General features: G+C 49.6%; 1 protein-coding gene across 1 annotated transcript in view; it reads left to right on the forward strand.

Moving 5' to 3' along the window:
• SPON1 (spondin 1) overlaps positions 1–18,932 on the forward strand; it is a 271,874-nt gene extending 252,942 nt beyond the window's left edge. The window contains exons 8-16 of the mRNA XM_053673014.1: positions 2,365–2,566; positions 3,538–3,678; positions 4,120–4,195; positions 5,240–5,422; positions 12,722–12,892; positions 12,983–13,150; positions 13,489–13,653; positions 14,641–14,901; positions 16,621–18,932. Coding sequence (XP_053528989.1) covers positions 2,365–2,566; positions 3,538–3,678; positions 4,120–4,195; positions 5,240–5,422; positions 12,722–12,892; positions 12,983–13,150; positions 13,489–13,653; positions 14,641–14,901; positions 16,621–16,784 — 1,531 coding nt within the window. The 3' untranslated portion in view covers positions 16,785–18,932. The remainder of the gene's footprint in view (positions 1–2,364; positions 2,567–3,537; positions 3,679–4,119; positions 4,196–5,239; positions 5,423–12,721; positions 12,893–12,982; positions 13,151–13,488; positions 13,654–14,640; positions 14,902–16,620) is intronic.
• Positions 18,933–20,291: the final 1,359 nt, after the last annotated feature.

Below are 20,291 nucleotides of genomic sequence, written 5' to 3' on the forward strand. Positions count from 1 at the left end.
CACTGGGATGTAGCTGTGAAAAACATGGCCCCTACTCTGTAGGAACCCAGCAGGGAAGGTGGAAATTACCCAAGACACTCCAAGGAAAGACTGAATTCAACATACTCTGGGAAGGCCCACCAGGGGTCCAAAGCAATTGCATTTTGTGCAGGGATTGGTTGCTACAAATTTTCTACATCTTGAAATATGTACCAAGGACTGCGGGATACCTCCCTCAGATTACAGATTTGGCCAAAATGCATTCGCAGAGAACGATTTGCATAAGTCCTTATAAAACATGGGGTTCTCAGGTGGTTCCATTCAACGCTGAGCAGTGAATCCAGGGGGCGTTGGGTAGGGGTTGGTTTGGTTTCTCCAGCTCTGGATTCCTCAGGAGAGCTGTTTTCTTCCCCTCGGGTTGTCATGGTGAATAGTCTCACCAGTGGGGTACAGAATATTAACCACTAACCTGTCCCAAAGCCACATGCTCAAGGAGATCTGAAGGGAGTAGGTGGGAAGGTTGGTCTCTATGGCAATGGCAGAGGAAGTCTGCTCTCCAAGGCACTGCTGGACTTTCAGGGGCCAGGGGCCAGGGACCAAGGAGGGCTGGGGCGCAAAGCAGCCCCACCCAGATGCCAGTGTTCTCTGTCTGGCACTTAGTGGAAAGCAGGGGCCAGTCTGTGGCTACCAGTCCCTAGGTGAGCGACGCTGCAGCACCCCAGACTGCAGGTATTCTAGAAACAGGGTCTTTGAAGAAGCTGCTGAAACCACTGACCTCATGCCAGGAAACACAGACATGGGGAAAGGACACGGTGAGGTAATGATAGCTTAGGCGGCAGCCACTGGACTAAGTACCAAAGGCAAGTTGTCTCCCTGAACACTCATAGTAACCCATATGGGGATCCTCATTTTACAGATTCAGACACTGAGGCACAGAAAGGTTTGTCGGTTTATCCAAGGATACTTGGGCTTTCCTCTCTCTCTCTGCTTATTGCTTGATCCCATCTGGCCTGGCAGAGCGGGAGTGATCCAGTGCCATGGGGCCTGGCCAGGTTCAGAGTAGATGCTTTCCCGTCACAGGTGAAGGCAGCCAGAAGCAGCTGGTCCCAGCAGAGGGACACAGGGACTCCTCAACAGCTGAGGCGGACCAGCTGCCAGCTGGACTGCACAGACGAGTTGGCCCCCGGCCAAGGATTCCCCACGATTAGCAGCCTGGGGGTGCAGAGTCAGGCAGCTCGACCTTCAAACCTCAAACCACGGCCCCAGTTATCTCTAAGTTCATGAACCTCTCTATGCTTTCCTTTCTTCCCTGCAAAACAGTATAATAACTCTAACCCCACAGGGAAAGGGAAACAAAGTAACGCAGGCCTGCTACCAAGCCGGTGCTGACTGACTAACCCTCCAACCCAGCCCCTCAGTGGTCCACCGCCTTCCATCTCATCCAGCCCCAGCCTCTCCTACGACCTCTTCTTAGCAACACAAGGGGACAGGTTGTAGCTCAGGGGTTGTCAGGCAAAGGTCTCTGGGTCCTTGGCGGGGGGGTCCCCGCACACTGACGGGGTGGGGAGTGGGGGATGGGGGTGCAGTGGCTGAGAGCTGGGTGCCAGGGCAGGGCCTTGCTGGAAAGCAGCCTGTTACGCAGGCAGCAGGATGGGGAAGACACGCCCCCTGGCGGCACAATGGAGATCTCAGTACAGTCACAAAGGGGCAGGGTGGAGGGTTTAGAAACTGACGGTGAAAAGAATACTGGCCGCGAATGAATGTGGACTTTTGGGTTGTGGTCTCCATTCTGCCACTTGGTGACTTTGGACAAGCCACATAACCCTTCTGAGCCGCAGTTTCCACATCTATGAATTGGAGTCAATTATCCTGTTCTGGGGATTCAACAAGAAAGTATAAGGGCTCGGGACATTGTTAGCTGGCATTTATTCGTGAAGTTCTTCTCACACCCAACACAGCTGGGCTCACGTGTAGAACAAAGTATTCGTTCATTCATTTATTCAGAATCCTTCCGTGGCAGGAACTGGAAATAAAGCCATGATAAGACAGACAAAAGCCCTGCTTTCCTGAGTGTATAGTCCTGTGAGACGTGACAGTCAATAAGCAGCTAAACAAATCGATGAGACGGTACAACACAGTAGCTCGTGCTGTGTACACATCAGAGGCGTGGGATGGAACGGCAGCATGTGGCTCTCTCCACGTGTGGCCAGGGGACAGACTCGGGGGAGAGGAGGGTGTGCACCACTCATGGCCAAGGGCTGTGGGAGACCAAGAATCCACCCTCCCTCTGTGCTTCTCATCCTTTAGCCATGGCCTGCCCAGATGTCCCTCAGAACGGGCACCCCTGGAGTCCCTAATGTCGTGGTCTCTGTGTTTGGTCTCCAGGAGAGCAGCACCCTCAGCTGAGTTTTCCGTGGACCGGACACGCCACTTGATGTCCTTCCTGACCATGATGGGCCCAAGCCCCGACTGGAACGTGGGCCTGTCTGCGGAGGACCTGTGCACCAAGGAGTGCGGCTGGGTGCAGAAGGTGGTGCAGGACCTGATTCCTTGGGACGCCGGCACCGACAGCGGGGTGACCTATGAGGTGGGTGTGTGCCTGGAGTGGTGAGTGACGAGCCTTGCCCGGCCCTGTGGCAGGAGTCCTGGACACAGAGGCGAATGTGGCCCAGGCTTGCCCTAGATGAGCCCACAGAGTGGTGGTTACCGGGAGGCTAGCGTGCACTCCTCAGCCCGCCAGGAGGGGGCAGAGAGGGAATCCGCCAACAAGCCGTTCCTCTGTCCATAAGCAAGCTCTGGAACAGCAGGCAAAAGGCAAATGCCTGGGGGAAGTCGGGGAGAACAGAGGGAGGAAGGGGGCTGGGCCGCATTCCAAAAGTTCCTGGACAGCCAGGCCGAGGAGTCTGGAATCTCTCCTGATGCCCGTATTTCTCAGTTATGGCCGACACACCCACAACACCAAAACCCAGAGTCATCAGAGAACCACCGGTGGCAGCACAGCCTAGGACAGACGGCGTAACTACGGTTTGTGGGACAAACCCGGCCTTCCACCTAATTTGTAAATAAAACTATTGACCCCGGCCTCGCATATTCAATTGCGTGGTGTCTGGATCTGCTTTCTCACCATGACAGCTGAGTTGAGTCCTTGCGACAGACACAGTTTGGCCCACGGAGCCTAAAATATTTACCATCTGACCCTCTGCAGACAAAAGTTTGCCAGCACCTGGGCCAGGAGGAAGAGGAGCTCTGCATTCAGGCCCGCGGGGCCCGTAGCCGGGGGCGGCCTCTCCACAGCCTACGGCTCCTTCCTCTCCCACATACCACGTGTGCGGGAGAATCTGAAAGTCCAGATCAGCAGATGGCCATCCACAACGCAGGGCACAAACAGAATTCTGCAAAAATAAATAGTAGTTACACTTGTCAAGTTCCTATAGAGGTTTTGTAGTATGATTGGTGTTCCGATCATACTACAAATTGCTTTCGCAAATTTAAAAAAATTGCTTTTGTGGTTTTTATCCAATTTTATTTCCCACTCTCTGTTCTCTCCCCCCACGGCAGTCGCCCAACAAGCCCACAATTCCCCAGGAGAAAATCCGGCCCCTGACCAGCCTGGACCATCCGCAGAGTCCTTTCTACGACCCCGAGGGCGGGTCCATCACGCAAGTAGCCAGGGTCGTCATCGAGAGAATTGCCCGGAAGGTACTGGGTTAGGGCTTGCCCTGGCACAGACCTTTCCCACCGGGGTGCAAGGAGCCTGTACCCCTTTCTGCTCTTGAGTTATGGGTTATGGGGTCCCTGGCATATTCCGGGATGTAGAACCCCTGGGCCTCCCTTCTAGTATATAAATTATTCATGCAATATAAATGAGCAAAATGAACATAACAGGGTTTGATACTCCACTGAATGATTGGATCCAGGCAAATAGGTTTCATCATGAGTTCCACAATCAGTTAACAATGGTCTGCCACAGGTCAGGTTTGGAAGTGGCTTCATGGCCATTTCTTTTTCAGTCAGATTGTAAATGGTGTCCGAGAACTCTGCCTTGAACACAGGGCGGGCATCAGATGCCACGTCCTCCCTCATCTTCCCTGCACACATTCCTTCTTTATTGTGAGCCCTCTGAGTGAAATTCCTTTGCAGGGGGAACAATGCAATATTATACCTGACAACGTGGATGACATTGTAGCAGACCTGGCTCCAGAAGAGAAAGATGAAGGTACGTTGTTTCCCTTTGTTGCCGGTGGCAACATAAATTGGCACCATCCTTCAGGAAAGCAATTTGCTAACATGTTTTAAAAGCCACAGGTACATCCTTTGGTTTGGTAATCCCATTTATGAGGGTTTCTGCTGGAGGTATACAATCCAAAGCAAGGCCGAGACGAGGCACAAAGTATCAGAGAATGAGGGAAGGCTTGACACAGGAATGAACATGCAGTCAACAGTGTCTCCGGCCTTGACACTGATCACATAAATGGCATTTGCATAGGCTTCACTGCGCCCAGACCCCTCTCTGCTTTGATTCTCCTGCCGCCCGGCCTGTGAGGCAGCCATGGGTGAGTCCACTCCCCCAGCCAGGAGAGTGAGGCCCAGACCCTGCAGTCAGCGGGGAGTGGCAGAGCCGTGGCTTCAGCTCCAGTTTTCTCACAGGGTCTGGGGCCACACAACCGGGGCTCTCACTCTGCGGCTTTGGGTGAGAAGCTCACCTTTCTATCATGGTATCCTCACCTGTAAAATGAGGACGATAACAGAACCTGCCCCAGAGAGCATCGTTGCCTCAAAAGGGAAAGAGCATGTACAGTTCCTAGAACAATGTTGGCACATAGTATGTGCTCAGTGAACACTGGCTGCTCTTACTCTCATCATGACCACGTGTACGTATCGCGGTCACCGCGAAGATGAAGCCGCAACACAAAACGCCCGTGCTCCCCCAGCGTGTCTGGTACGTACGCACACCCGTGTGGGCACAGTGTCTGCCATGGTGAGGGGCTGGAGATGGAAAGGCGTCCATGTGTCGAGGGGAAGGGAGAGGAAGAGAATCTTTTCTTATTATTAGATTATTTAGATATTTATTAGTGGAAGCTAAAGTATAATTTTCAAAGAGAAGCGACTGACTTGCTTCTGTCCCGGGAGTATCAGGCAGGCCCACAGAAGCTGGTCGGGCAGCAGGGATTCCCTCGTCCCCGCAAGAGCTCGTCTGGGGAGAGGGTCAGTCCCAGCGGCCACAGGCTCCCAGGGAAAGCCTGTCACATACTCTTCCCAGATGACACCCCTGAGACCTGCATCTACTCCAACTGGTCGCCGTGGTCGGCCTGCAGCTCCTCCACCTGCGACAAAGGCAAGAGGATGCGGCAGCGCATGCTGAAGGCGCAGCTGGACCTCAGCGTGCCCTGTCCCGACACCCAGGACTTCCAGCCCTGCATGGGCCCCGGCTGCAGCGATGAAGGTGAGGAGCCAGCCCGGGCCAGCGAGTGGCTGGCAGACGCTCAGGAGGGGGCGCGTCGGCCTGGCAATGCCCGCCCCGCACACCTGGTCAGGCTGCGGCCCTCGTGGGGCACCGGGACCCTGACTGTAGTCGTCAGTGGGGTCCACCCAGGGCAGTCCCTCGTCTCCAGCAGTGTCCTCAGGACTCTGAACACAGGACACGTATCATGACTTCAAAAGAATTCTTGAGACTGACTGGCCACCCGCCTCCTTCCCCAGCCATGGAGGTAAATATACACAGGCTACTGAAGAGCTAGCAAACGTCTCCTGATAAATCACAAATGGCAAGTAGCCTGCTCCTGGGCCTTAACTCCAACCTCTTTTTAGAAGCAGATGAACCCTGACCATAGTAGCTCAGTTGGTTGGGTGACGTTCCCCAAAGTGAAAAGTCATCAGTTCGATTCCCTGTCAAGGCACATGCCTGGGTTGCGGGTTCGGTCCCTGGTCCCAGTGTGTGTGTGAGAGGCAACAGATCAATGTTTCTCTCTCACATTGATGTTTTTCTCCTCTTTTCCCTCCCTTCCCCTTTCTCCCTCCCTTCCCCTCTCTCTAAAAGTAAGTAAAATCTTAAAAAAAAAAAAAAAGCCAATGAACAGGTTGGACGAGTTTGAATCTAGACCCACAGCCCCCTGATTCTGTGTCCCCGACAGACCCTCGCGATGTCCTGCCTCAGCCTGAGTCACTTGCCTGTGTTCAGGGCCTGGGGCTGCCGGCAGGAATTCTCAGACCGCCTCGCCCTCTGCCCCTGGCAAAGGCCAGCCCCTGTGAGCTCGCACCACCATGGCCCTGACGGCCGAAGCTCCCAGCTGACACCTGATTGCTGCCACGCACAGGTCGGCTGCCTCCTTTCCAGGGGACGACTCCTGGTCCATCTGGACAGATCTGTATAGACTCCGTATTCCGAGATCTTCCCCGTCTCGGAGGTGCAGCCAGGCGACGGGAAGGCACGTACTGAGCTGGTTTCCCGCAGGAAGTAAAACATCTCCCAGCGGAGACTAGCTGGAGTGACCCCACTGCAGGTCGCTCGCCCCCTGGCTCTTCCCAGGGCGCAGGCAGAACACCTCCCTGCTGCCCTGCCTCAGAGGTTTGCTGTGGACTATCGTGCCTGTGTCGGACCCTCCCAACGGCCGTGAGCCCCGACACAGGTGGGGGGGGTGGGGAGCGGCGCTGTGACAGCCGGGCAGTGTCGGGGTGCGCTCTCCTCCCCGGGCCTGGGGGCCGGTCGGTCGTCTGAGGCCTGCGGTGGGAGTGAAGGTCTCTACCCCTCCACAGGGGACAGCCCTTCCTTAGCCCAGTTCAGGTGGCTCCCACGTGGTGATAACAGCTCTAGAACATATTGGGCTGTGTCTGCTTTCTTAAAAAAGATTTTATTTATTTATTTTTAGAGAGAGGAGGGGAAGGAGAAAGAGAGGGAGAGAGACAATGATGTGGAATATGCAACCCAGTCATGTGCCCTGACCAGGAATGGAACTTGCGACCTTTCACTTTGCAGAAGGACACCCAACCAACTGAGCCACACCAATCAGGGCTGTGCCTGCTTTTTTCTTTCTTTTTCTTCTTCTTCTTCTTCTTCTTTTTTTTGCTGCAGTACCTAACATCAAATTTACCAGCGTAACTATTTTTAAGTGTACAGTTCAGGGGTATTAAGTACATTTAATGGTTGTGTAACCATCACTACTGTCCATCTCCACAACTTTTTATTTTTAATCTCACCAAACTGAAACTCTGCCCCCGTTAAATAGTGACTCCCATGCCCCCTTCCCTGGGCCCCTGGCAGCCTCCATCCCACCTCCGTGTCCAGGAATCACGAGTGTGAGTGGAATCACACAGTGTTTGTCTGTTCATTACTAACCTATTCCACTTGGCCTGGGGTACGCGAGGTGCATCCGTGTTGCAGCATCTGTCAGAATTCACCTCTTTTTAAGGCTGAATGATATTCCACTACGTGCCTATACTGCCTTTCCAAATTCATTTACTGTCGATGGACACAGGTTGCTTCATTTTAACTACTGTGAGTAATGATACTGTGAACACTGGCATGCGAGTGCCTTTGAGACTCCGATTTCAGTACATTTGGGCATATATCCAAAAGTGCAATTGCTGGGTCATATAGTAATTCTAATTTTCCTTTTTTTGAGGAACTGTCCTACTGTTTTCCACAGGGCTGCACCATTTCATCTTCCCGCCAGCGGTACACAGGGTTTCAACCTCTCATCCTCACCAAGGCTTGTACTTTCTGTTTTTAGTTGATAGTAGTCGGCCCAGTGGGCGTGGGGGATCTCACTGTGGTTTGGGTAGAATTTCCCTAATGACAGTGACATTCAGCATCTTTCATGTGCTAATAGCCATTCATTTCTCTGATTTCGAGAAATGTGTATTCAAGTCCTTTGTCCATTCTTGAATCAGGATATTTAGTCTTTTGTTGTTGACTTTTAAGAGTTCTCTGTGTGTTCTAGATATAAATCTCTTAGCAGATGTGATTTGCAGATATCTTTTCCTCATTCCGGAAATTGCCTATTCACTGTCATATTGTTCTTTATGCACCAAAGATGACTTCTCATGAAGTCAAAGTTGTCTTCTTTTTCTGTGATTGTCTGGGCCTTTGTGGTGCCATCCAAGAAATCATTGCCAAATTCAACGTGATGAAGTTTTCCCCCTATGTTTTCTTCTAAGATTTTATGGTTCTAGCTCTTATGTGTAGGTTTTTGATCCACTTTGAGTTAATTTTTTATATGGTATTAGGTAAGGACCAAACTTAAGTCTTTAGCCTATGGACATCCAAATTTCTCAGAGCCATTCATTGAAAGGACTGTCCTCTGTCTATTGAATGGTCTTGGCCCCCTTGTAAAAATCATTTGACTACATATGCAAGGGTTTATTTCTTTTTTTCTTTTTAAAATATATTTTATTGATTATGCTGTTACAGTTGTCCCATTTTACCCCCTTCACTCCCCTCCACCCTGCACACCCTCTCCCACCCACATGCCCCTCCTTTAGTTCATGTCCATGTGTCTTAAGTTCTTTAGCTTCTACATTTCCCATACTATTCTTGCCCTCCCCCCCTGTCTATTTTCTACCTACCACCTATGCTACTTATTCTCTGTACCTTTTCCCCCCTCTCCTCCTCCCACTCCCCTGTTGCTAACCCTCCATGTGATCTCCATTTCTGTGGTTCTATTTCTGTTCTAGTTGTTTGCTTAGTTTGTTTTTGTTTTAGGTATGGTAGTTACTAATTGTGAGTTTGCTGTCATTTTACTGTACATGTTTTTTATCTTCTTTTTCTTAGATAAGTCCCTTTAACATTTCATATAATAAGGGCTTGGTGATGATGAACTCCTCTAACTTGACCTTATCTGAGAAGCACTTTATCTGCTCTTCCATTCTAAATGAAAGTTTTTGCTGGATAGAGCAATCTTAGATGTAGGTCCTTGCCTTCCATCACTTGGAATATTTCTTTCTAGCCCCTTCTTGCCTGTAAGGTCTCTTGAGAAATCCGCTGACAGTCTGATGGGAACTCCTCTGTAGGTGACTGTCCCCTTATCTCTTGCTGCTTCTAGGATTCTCTCCTTCATTTTAATCTTGGCTAATGTAATGATGATGTGCCTTGGTGTGTTCCTCCTTGAGTCCACCTTCTTTGGGACTCTCTGAGCTCCCTGGAAGTCTATTTGCTCTGCCAGATTGGGGTAGTTCTTCTTTATTATTTGTTCAAATAAGTTTTCCACTTGTGGCTGTTCCTCTTCCCCTTCTGGTACCCCTATAATTCGGATGTTGGAGCGTTTAAAGATGTCCTGAAGGTTCCTAAGCCTCTCCTCATTTTTTTGAATTCTTGTTTGTTCACTCTGTTCTGTTTGGTTGTTTCTTCCTTCTGGTCCACTCCATTGATTTGTGTCCCAGTTTCCTTCCCGTCACTATTGGTTCCCTGTACATTTTCCTTTATTTCACTTAGTGTAGCCTTCATTTTTTCATCTAGTTTGTGACCAAATGCAACCAATTCTGTGAGCATCCTTATCACCAGTGCTTTGAACTGTGCATCTGATAGGTTGGCTATCTCTTCGTCACTTAGTTGTATTGTTTCTGGAGCTTTGGTCTGTTCTTTCATTTGGGACTTTTTTTTTTTTTGTCTTGATGCACCTGTTATGTGTGAGGGGCGGAGCCTTAGGTGTTCACCAGGGCAGGGTAACCCATGTTGGTCGGTTGTGATGCTATATGCGGGGCAGGGATCTGAGAGAGAACACTGGCACTTGCTCTACTCTCTGCTGGATTTCAGTCACTTCTGCTGCTTCCCCCAAGTAGACCGGGCCCTTCTGGTGCTGATTTTCATGGGGGTGGGCTTGTGTAGGTTCTAGAACCCTGTGGGTCTCTCCAACAAACTCTCCTGTGAGACTGGGAGTCTCTCCCAGCACCTCAACCCCCACAGGTGTTTTCAATTGGTGTTTTAAGGCTTTATTTCCCCAAGCTGGGGCCCTGGGTGTCATGGTCTGTCTCACTCCCCAGTTTTACCTGGTTAATTTGCGTGTGAATGTGGGACCACCCAGCCCACCAGCTGCCATGTGCGCCATGCCTGTCCACAATCCACCGCCTCCCTGGGTTCTCCCACTGCTATCCCACGCACCCAGGGTCTGCCAGCCACCACTTTTTTTGCCACGACCCCTGTCTGCCCGGCCACCTGACTCCTCCCCTCCTACTGTTCTGGACGAATGTGTCTACTTTTAACTCCTTGATTGTTGGACTTCCATACAGTTCGATTTTCTTTCAGTACTGGTTGTTTTTTGTTTCTAAATTTTTGTTGTCCTTATTTTGGTTGTGTGAGGAGGCACAGTGTGTCTACCTACACCTCCATCTTGGCCAGAAGTCACAAGGGTTTATTTCTAAGCTCTCTCCATTCTATTCCATTGGCCTATCAGCCAGGACCACACTGTTTTATTTACTGTAGTTTTGTAATAAGTTTTGAAATAAGAAAGTATGAGTCTTCCAACTTTGTTCTTCTTTTTTAAGATTGTTTTGGTTATTTGGGGTCCCTTGAATTTTTTATATAAATTTTAGGATAGGGTTTTCTATTTCTGCAAATATACCTGCTTTTTTTTTTTACCTAAGGTGCATACTCCCCAGAAGCTACCCCACTCAAAGTCAAATAAAGTTCTCTTGTGTCCACATTGGGTTACCTTCTACACTTGGTTATCCAGGGGGCATTTAGAATAGGAAGGAAGCAAAGATCCCTTTGGACATTCAGAAGTAATTATATGACAGTTCGAGTGTACATTTTATTGTGGCGACCACATCTAAAAATGTTTTCCTGATTATCTGAGCCAGCCCTTTATCCCAGACCTTGTCATCTCTCTCCACTTCCAGGGCACCGGTGGAAGGATCCTTTGCAAACAAAGATCTGATCATGTCACTCCCTAACTGAAAAATCTGTGGCTCCTTACTGCCCACGTGCAAACTCCTCAGCTTAATTTACTGTCAGAAATAGTTCTGCAGAGAACCCAGGTGGAGGCCTGGTGAAAACGAGCACTCTGACACTGCTCTGATGTAATCAATGTCACACTGCAATACTGAAACACACATTGTTAGTAAAAGCACCTGAGGACATCTTTTGGGGGGATGCTTCAAGAACAGAGCCTGTTGACTCCAATCCCTTCCTCTCAGAAGACCGTCAGGTGGGGGTGAGGATGTCTTAACAAGCCTGAATTGGGGCTTACCAAGCCCTGTACCACATCACCCTAGAACACAATTAGCTTCTTTCGTTGTGCATATACCTCTAGTTGGCCTTGTCTCTGGCTCTAACTTAGGGGTTCCAGCTGAAACTTCTTGCTGCACCACCAGCTTTGTGTAGCTGCACTGTCCGAAGGTCAGATAGCAAGGTGTGGGCTTCACACGTGTGCAGGTGACAGTCTCCTGCTCTGAGTGCAGCCGTATTTTCTGGCTTCACCTCCCAGGACCATACACACCCCCTCTCCACAAAGGGGTGTTTGCATAATTGCTCCCTTTACCTTCAATGCATTTATGCATTACCCAGCGAAGGTCGCTAAGATGTGTGCCCCTGTGTGTGAAGTCTTCCCAGAACTCCCCAGAGGGATGATTTTTTCCCTCTTCAATGCCCTGGGCTCACCTCCATTGTCGTATTTTCAATGCCTGGAATTATCATCAGTTTCTCTCTCTGGAGTAAAACAAGACCCACATCCTTCACATCTTTTAACCTCAGAGCACCCCACTCAGCACCCAGTGTTTTTGTTCACACTAATGAACGGACAGTTGGTAGGTGCATTACCTATTTTCCTCTTCTTGTTTAAGAACCGAGCGAGCACATGCACACACGCCCGGCTGTGTTTCCAGCGGGAGCAGCACAACATCCCCGCCTAGAAACAGGACCCCAGGCCACGCTGAGAGGCTCTGTTACCCTTTCACCGGATCCTGAGTGTCTCCTACACGCCCATGGCCGTTGCTAACACCCCCTCGTGGGAGCAAAGCCCTGTGTAGTCTAAGATACCACCACAGATGCCTGTGGCCACTTATGTAACCTGCTCTTTGGGTACAAATCAGCCCTCAGGTCCCTACGTCCCACGGCCAGTGACACTCTCTAGCCTTTAGGGACATAATTCCCTCATCTATTTTTTCTAGACTGGGAACTGGCAGCCATAGACAATAACCAAAGTCTCAGTTGCCTCTGAGCAAAAGAGCTTACACAGCGTCTCAGGACACTGTCCGTGCCATGGCGTTCCGGTACTGCCCCGTGGAACTTTCTGTCACAGTGGAAACGCTCTGTGCTGCACTGTCCAGTATGGTAGCCACTAGGCATGCCTGCCTGGTCCCCACTTAAAACGTGGTTAATGACTGAGGAAGTGAATTTTAGATTTTATCCAGCGGTCTTACATGTATAATACATCCTAGACCATACAAGTGGACTATGACTTATCTTAAATTATATGTAGATTACATTTACATCTTATCACACATGTACTGTATATAAAACATCCTAGCTCTCCAAGTATCTTTCATATGTATTATCGTGAGACAAGGACTAATCCTCACTGTCCCATGTGCCTAAAAAAAGCATTTCGCTTGGTCTTAGAGAGATTACTGGTTTAAAAAAAAAATGTATACCTTTTTTTGTCCCCTTATGTCCTCAACTGCGTAACTCCCCTTGAAGGCCGGCTGGTTCCTTCCGGATTCCTGCCCTTAAGGACTTGGGTCGCGCAGGCGGTGTGTGGCGCACCCCCTGGCGGCCGGGCTAAGGCTGCAGAGTCTGCTCCGTTTGTTGCAGATGGTTCCACCTGCACCATGTCCGAGTGGATCACCTGGTCGCCCTGCAGCATCTCCTGCGGCTTGGGCATGCGGTCCCGGGAGAGGTACGTGAAGCAGTTCCCAGAGGACGGCTCCGTGTGCACGCTGCCCACCGAAGAGACGGAGAAGTGCACCGTCAATGAGGAGTGCTGTGAGTGAGGGGGGGGCGGGGGGTAGGCGCAGGGCGGGCACCCGGCTCCCGAAACAGCAGATGCAACTCCAAGGCCTCGGGACTCCCCAGCTTCCAGCAGCTGCCTGGTGACGGAGTGGGGAGAATGGGATGAGTGCAGCGCCACCTGCGGGATGGGCATGAAGAAGCGGCACCGCATGGTCAAGATGAGCCCAGCAGACGGCTCCATGTGCAAGGCCGAGACTTCCCAGGCGGAGAAGTGCATGATGCCTGAGTGTCGTGAGTGGGCGTGGGAGGTGTCGAGGGAGGGGGCAGGGAGCTCAGACCCTCAGCACTCTTTCAAGCAGAGACCTATGTATTCCCATCACCTGTGTATTCAAGACCATCAGATATCGTGTTAGCCTCCAGGGTGGGGGGAGCTGCAGGACAGAGACGAGAAGAGCAGTAGTCTGCTGAGCCATTTCTTGCCCTGTGGGGTTCACTTGAATTATCTGAACCCATCGATCAGTTTCACCTCACTCCTGGGGCCAGAGTGGGGACAAGGGGGCGGGGTGCACAGAGATCAAACAACGCAAAGAGGGGACCAATCTCAGTGGCGACCCTGGCTCTCGGCCTAGACACCATCCCATGCTTGCTGTCCCCGTGGTCCGAGTGGAGCGACTGCAGCGTGACCTGTGGGAAGGGCATGCGGACCCGCCAGCGGATGCTCAAGTCTCTGGCCGAGCTCGGGGACTGCAATGAGGAGCTGGAGCAGGTGGAGAAGTGCATGCTGCCCGAATGCCGTAAGTCCTGGGGCTCACACAAGCCCACCACTCTGTCCTCTGTCAACCAGCCCAGGGCGGGATCACACTGCTGGGTCATAGAATCCGACCGTGTGCGGGGGAGGGAGAAAGAGCATGGACTTGGACCTCTGTGTTAGCAGTTATCTAAACTCTCAGTCTCCTCAGTGATGAGGATCCCACTGCCATCTACAAAGCACACAAACTGCGAGTTGTTATGGTGTCTAAGTGGGAGACTGGGATGAAAACCACTCAGCACAAGGCTCTGTAAACCTTAGTTCTTTCCCTCCCCCGTACTCCACCGTCCCTAATTAGGGGCTGTCTAACCAATGGATTTTCCAAGCTTTTTAATTCTATTCCTCCTTCCTCTGGCCATTTTATTTATCCATGACCAGAGGGTGGACATTGAATCAGTGACCGTGGTACCCTTGCAGCTGTGGTAAGACCAGCCTGCAGGAAAACAAGCTCTCAAAAGCTCACTGCTCATCCCCATCTCCTCCCAAATCTCTGTGATCAGCTATATGTATTACATGGGGACGAGAACCTCTCTTTTAGGTGTTGGAACGTCAGCCACCCTCGCTATGTTCTGTTTTTTGGCTTCCTCTGAAATGCACTAGCAGTGCTTCATGCTTCCTCTCCCTTATTCCTCAGGCTGCTTGCCCAGATTCAGATCTAGTCCAGAAACTCACAAAGCAAGGCAAGAAGCTCTGAGCACATCTGCAAGGTCCCCCGAAAGCCTTCTTGAGTCACAGAAAGGCCAGAGAATGTGGGTTATAACCTGGGCACCAATCCTGCCTCCACTGCCTACCAACCCACGTGGGCTGGATGGAGTCAGTCTGCCTCTTAGTCTTGATTTCTTCTGTGAAGTGAGATAACAGCACCTGCTTTGCATTTCTCACAGGCTGGTGTTGCAATGTGCAAAGGAGAGTGTAAGTGACCGTATCTCGTGTCAGACAGGAGATACACTCATGCCCATCTGTGTCTTGCCAGCCATTGACTGTGAGCTCACCGAGTGGTCCCAATGGTCTGAATGTAACAAGTCGTGTGGGAAAGGCCATGTGATTCGAACCCGGATGATCCAAATGGAGCCTCAGTTTGGAGGCGCACCCTGCCCAGAGACTGTGCAGCGAAAAAAGTGCCGCGTCCGGAAATGCCGAAACCCATCCATCCAGAAGCTGCGCTGGAGAGAGGCCCGAGAGAGCCGGAGGAGTGAGCAGCTGAGGGAAGAGTCTGATGGGGAGCATTTCCCAGGTGCTGCTCCCCAGTGTGAGGCTGGTGCTCAGGGAGATGTGAAAGCAGGGGATTAGGTGGGTCTTGGAGAGTGGGTAGGCGCTGGCCCATTGGAGAAGGGCAGCCCTTCTCTTTGAATGAGTAATTGCAGAGGCACAGAGATGCCAAAACACATGGTACGTTCGAGCAAGCAAGGGGTGTGCAAGGGGTGTGCAAGCATGGGGTAGAGCCGTGTGCAAGAGGACAGGCGGGAAACCGGGATGCAGTGGTGTGGGGGCCAGGCCAGGAAAGGTCTGGTGGCCTGCTGAGGATCTGAGACTTAGCTCTGTAGGTGAAGGTTTTAAGCAAGAGTGAATTTCACAGACAGACTGAGTGGCTTGGACGTGGCAAAACAGAGGCACAGAGGCAAGTCACCCAACAGTTTGTAGCACAGGAAAGAGATCACATGCCCCTCTTCTCCAATGTAACGTGAGGAGTTTCAGGATTTAAGACTCCCTGCCTGAGGCTTTGCCACTGAATAAGCTGCTCCAAGCCAAGACTGCTGAATTCCCAGCAAATCCATGAAACAATTGAGTCGGGAAGCCCCATGGTCAGTCTGGGGTGCAGGCCAGTGGATGGATGGTCTTTAGATTCCCTACAGTGGGCGAGGGAGGTGCCCATCTAAACATGGACGTTAAGGGTATGTTGAGTCTGACTTTTTAGAAGCACAGCTCAACTCGCCCCTTTTCTTCTCTGCTCTGCAAGGCATTCTGTCTAGGGTGATGAGGAATGCACACAGGGAGCTACCCAACAGTTCAGTCTCTCATAGGAAGCCATTCGCATATCAGAATGTTGTCTGTTGGTACCTAACAGTCAGCCAGCCAGTCCGCATTCGTTTAAGCCCAACCACATCCCAGGGAATCACTATGCCATGGCGGTCGCTCCCATGCAACCTGGCATAGTGGTAAACGGCCATACGCCAGTTCTACAAAGGGATCATACCCAGGGTGCCAAGGAGACCCTTTTTTAAAGATCGAACCTAACACCCAGAGGCCAGGGAAGTTTTCTTTGGGAAGGGCACATGTATGTAGGAAAAATTAACTAGACGAGTTTACTTAGTATTTGGGTGGCTAAGTATTTGGGGAGCAAAGCATTGAGACAAAGAAGTGGTTAACAGCAACTTCAGCGGCTGCTGCACTGACAGGCCCCCCTGCAACAGTCGCTATTTAAAACAGTCACGTTATTAACACGAATCTGTGGTTCAGTCGACTTGGGCTGGCTCAGCTGGATGCGTCTTCTGGGTCCAGCTTAGGCTCATTCATGTGATAACTGTCAGCAGCTGGCTCAACCTGGGTCATAAGGTCAATTCGGGTCTCACCTGTATTTCCAGGGGCTCAGCTAGGGTAGCTGGGGCCTCTCCTCCGTGTGGTCTGACAGTTTAGTCAGGCTTTCTTACACGGCCGTGGAAGGGTCCCCATGTTTGCTCACATCCCATTGGCCAAAGCAAGTCATATAATCAAGCCCCGATTCAAGAGGTAGAGAAGCAGGCTGCCCCTTGGGTAGAGGAGCTGTTATGTATTTGCAGTCTATCACCTGTACCTAACAGTCATTAATAAGGGCTCTAAGCATTATTTAATTCAACTCATTACACACAAAGGTAGTGGAGAAGCCCAGACACACAGGTTTCACAGTTGTGAAGTACTTGAGTTCAGCACCCTGTTCTGCCCGATTTCTGCCGGCCTAACCTTCTCACACTTTCAGGCTGTAGGATGCGCCCGTGGACAGCCTGGTCCGAGTGCACCAAACTGTGCGGAGGCGGGATTCAGGAACGCTACATGACTGTAAAGAAGAGGTTCAAAAGCTCCCAGTTCACCAGCTGCAAAGACAAGAAGGAGATCAGAGCCTGCAACGTTCACCCCTGTTAGCGAGGGTCCGAGTGTCCAGGGCTGTGCTCCAGACTCCAGAGTCACCAGTGGCCAGATCGTTTGTTTGCTTGTTTGTTTAAGGCAATGTAAATCGTGTGCACTAGTTTTCATTTCCGCAGTGTCATTTGCCCAGTAGTCTTGTGGACGCCAGGGACATGCTTTCTGTATACTTCTCGGGAGGCACAGGCGGAGCCAGGCTCCCTCATCCTCAGCCGGCCCTGCTGGAGCACAGACGGCAGTGTCCCTCTGGAGCACCCACCTGGGCGCAGGACAGAGACCCTGGCCTCCATAGGAGGCAACTGTGTCTGGAAGTGACTCCATGCCCCGGCCCTGGGGTGCAGCACAAAACACACCCCCTCACACAGAGAGCAGATGCCCTCATTCTCATCTTTGGCCAGCTCTCTCTTACAGGAAGCCATTGTTTTCTCATCTTTTCTCACTTAGTGGAGCTTTAGGTCTCTCGTTGAGTCTCTTCAGTCATCAACAGTTCTTGGGGAAAACAGAGCTGGTGAGAACAGCTGACAGGCACAAAGAGGAGCACTGATGCAGGGTGGCTTTCTTCCACTCTGAGAAAGTGAGTACATTCACCTCACCTCCTGATGCTGGTTCCTGGTAGTAAATGGTGGCTGCTTTAGCTGAATGTAAGGTTGCCAGTTCTTACAGCTGATACAAAGGGTAGAAACAATTTTTCCCTTGTTTGGGGGGGTTTATTGTATTTTTTGCCACATTCTTCCTAGGAAGCCAGCCTAATGAAGTGTCCAATACCAAATCCTTATGAGGACCTAGCCCTTGCTAGCAGTCCCAAACCTGAGTGTTTAAAATCTTCCAACACACGTCTAAACTTCTAAGTTTTCAAACCAGTTTTTAAAAAAAACTTATGTAAACATTTTGCTGAGTCTCCCCACAGCCCACCAAGACATTCCTTTAACAAAAATACCATTTCTGTACTTTAAATGTGTTTTTAAGTCATAAAATTTTATATGTAGAAAGAGCTTTGCTTTCTTCTGTAGAAAGGTACTGCAAAGACCTTTAGAAGAAAGGCAGAAATCGAGAGAGAAAAGAGCGTGACAGAATCAAGCTGGGCAAGAAGACCTGGTGGGAGGTCAAACCCAGGCCAGCTCTGCACCCGAGGGCTCTGGTCCTCGGCGCATCCCCAGGAAAGGCCGGGTTTCCTGCCGCCTCCCCGGAACTCACCCGCACACCGAATGCGGGGAGACTGACTACCAAGGATTAGTGTAAAAGGACACTTAGTACCGAGTTGAGTTCATCAGCAGTTTTTACTCATTCATTTATTGTTAAAATGAGTGTTTCATTTCTGTTGCAGGTCTTTTTCATTGTGCTTAATCCAAATGTGTATCGTGGATATGATGCATACAATGCTTTGAATATTTTAAGAACTTGCATTAAACACATCAGCACACTTCCAAACACAACACATATATACGCTATAGCCCTGAATCTGTATTATTTTCTTTAACATAAGAGAGACTGTTCAATAAAAACCTCGTTTGGGTCCGTCCTCTGTGTTTTTACACTAATTAAGTGTTCCGAAGGCTGGGTCTGTTTGCAATTGTTATCCACCTCAACCCCATTCAGCTGAAGACACGGTTTTTGCTCCCTCATCCTGGAGGGGCCGTTGCGACCACATCTCTCAGTCTCCGGAGCCATGTTTCCGACGTCGTTGTTGTAGCCCTTAAATGAACTGCTTTCTCCCCCCACGAAAGAACATAATGTAAAGAAATAAAAGGAGTCAAGACAGAATCTGCCCACTCAGCAACATTACTCTTAACTATCAAGAGACAGACTTACTATCAACCCGTGAAAATCAAAGTTCCTTAATTAAGATGGTGGTTCCTAAGTAACTCCAAGGACAAGATCCCCACCCCCCAGGGTCTCGTGTTTTTATTTGGTCCCTATTGGGTGCATTTTTAATCCTAATTTTGCAGAGTTAAAACGTGGTAACTGGCTAGTGGCTGAGCATGGGGAACGTCTTTCTTATTACGTAAGTGTTACTTCTTTTGCTTATGAGGGGAAATTTATAACAAACGTCAAATCTCTTTTTTACCAAAGTCCTGTGTTAGGTGATTTATAGTTTTTCTGGCTAACCAATCATTTTGGAAATAAAGACTTTTTACTACAAAAATGAAATTTGTTTGGACTTGCACTTGAGATAGTCAACTGATCATAAGATGCCCAATGAAAATTGCCACATAAAGAGCAGCTGTAATTGTCGTGCACATATTTTTATCAATGCCAAACCGGTTGTAATCCACCTGACATCCACATTTAGACTCTGGGTCACTCACCTGTCCCCTTGCCAATGCATTATTTGAAGGAAAACTGTTGTAGCAAGTGAGAATAAAGCCTGGGCTTCTTTGGACCCAAAATTTAAAACAATTAAAGATTTTGTGCTTTTTAATTTGAACTTTGTGTATTAAACACATTCTGGGCATTCTCAAAGTCTGTGTACTTCTTCCAGGAAGTGCAGGTGTGTTACACATTCTCACGTGAAACTTAGTCCAAGTCAAGTCTGTGGCTAAAACGTCGACACACAAAAGTTCTCCATGTCAAATGGTTCCTGTGACCTAACAAACAGCCCACATTTTTCAGGCAGGTTTAAAGGGTTTCGATATTAAAATGTACCATGACTGTATGGTCAGTACCTTTTTTCCCCAGAGTTAAATATTTATACCATAAAGGAACAGATACTACTGTCCAAAGAAGACAAAACATAAATGTTTAATCCCTAATTACAACACAGAATCAAGGAAGACACAGACATTCCCCCATTTAGTTATTTGGTACCACTAATATTAATAATAGAATGATTCATTTTATTCTTCATATTACCCAGTCGAGAATGAATGAAAACAGTTCCTTTTGAAAATGAATGAGATGCTGACAAACTATAAATAGCACCTGAATGCTAATGAGTGTAAAATCTATGAGCAAAAGATCTCTACTAAAATGTCACATTTAAATAATGACATCCCTGCTTTAGACACTGTCAGTTCAGAAGGTTGTATTTTTTTAACATTTATTTTTAGAGAGAGGAAGGGAGGGAGAGAAACGTCAATGTGCAAGAGATACACTGATTGGTTGCCTCTCACATGCCCCCAACCCGGGACCTGGCCCACAACCCAGACATGCGCCCTGACTGGCAATTGAACAACTGACCTTCAGGTTCACAGGCCAGCATTCAATCCACTGAAGCCACACCAGCCCAGGCAGAAGGTTTTAATATCCTCTGCAGGGGCGAGAGGCAGAAGGTGTGTAACAGTTAAGCAAGGGGAACCTGGGTTCAAACACCGTTGTGCCCCTGAAAAGCTGTCAGAGCAGGGACCAGTTATTTTACTTTTTCTGGCCTCAGGCTTTATTTTTTTAAGGTGAGGGGCAGGGGTCAGAGAATGAGAGAGAGAGGGGGGCTGACTTTTTTGTTCCACTTATTTATGCATTTATTGGTTCATTCTTGTATGTGCCGTAACCACAGGCGGCCTCTGCAGCCTT

This window comes from Artibeus jamaicensis, unplaced genomic scaffold (genome assembly GCF_021234435.1).
Source record: "Artibeus jamaicensis isolate MK-2021 breed Jamaican fruit bat unplaced genomic scaffold, CSHL_Jam_final contig_797, whole genome shotgun sequence".
Lineage (NCBI taxonomy): Eukaryota > Metazoa > Chordata > Mammalia > Chiroptera > Phyllostomidae > Artibeus > Artibeus jamaicensis.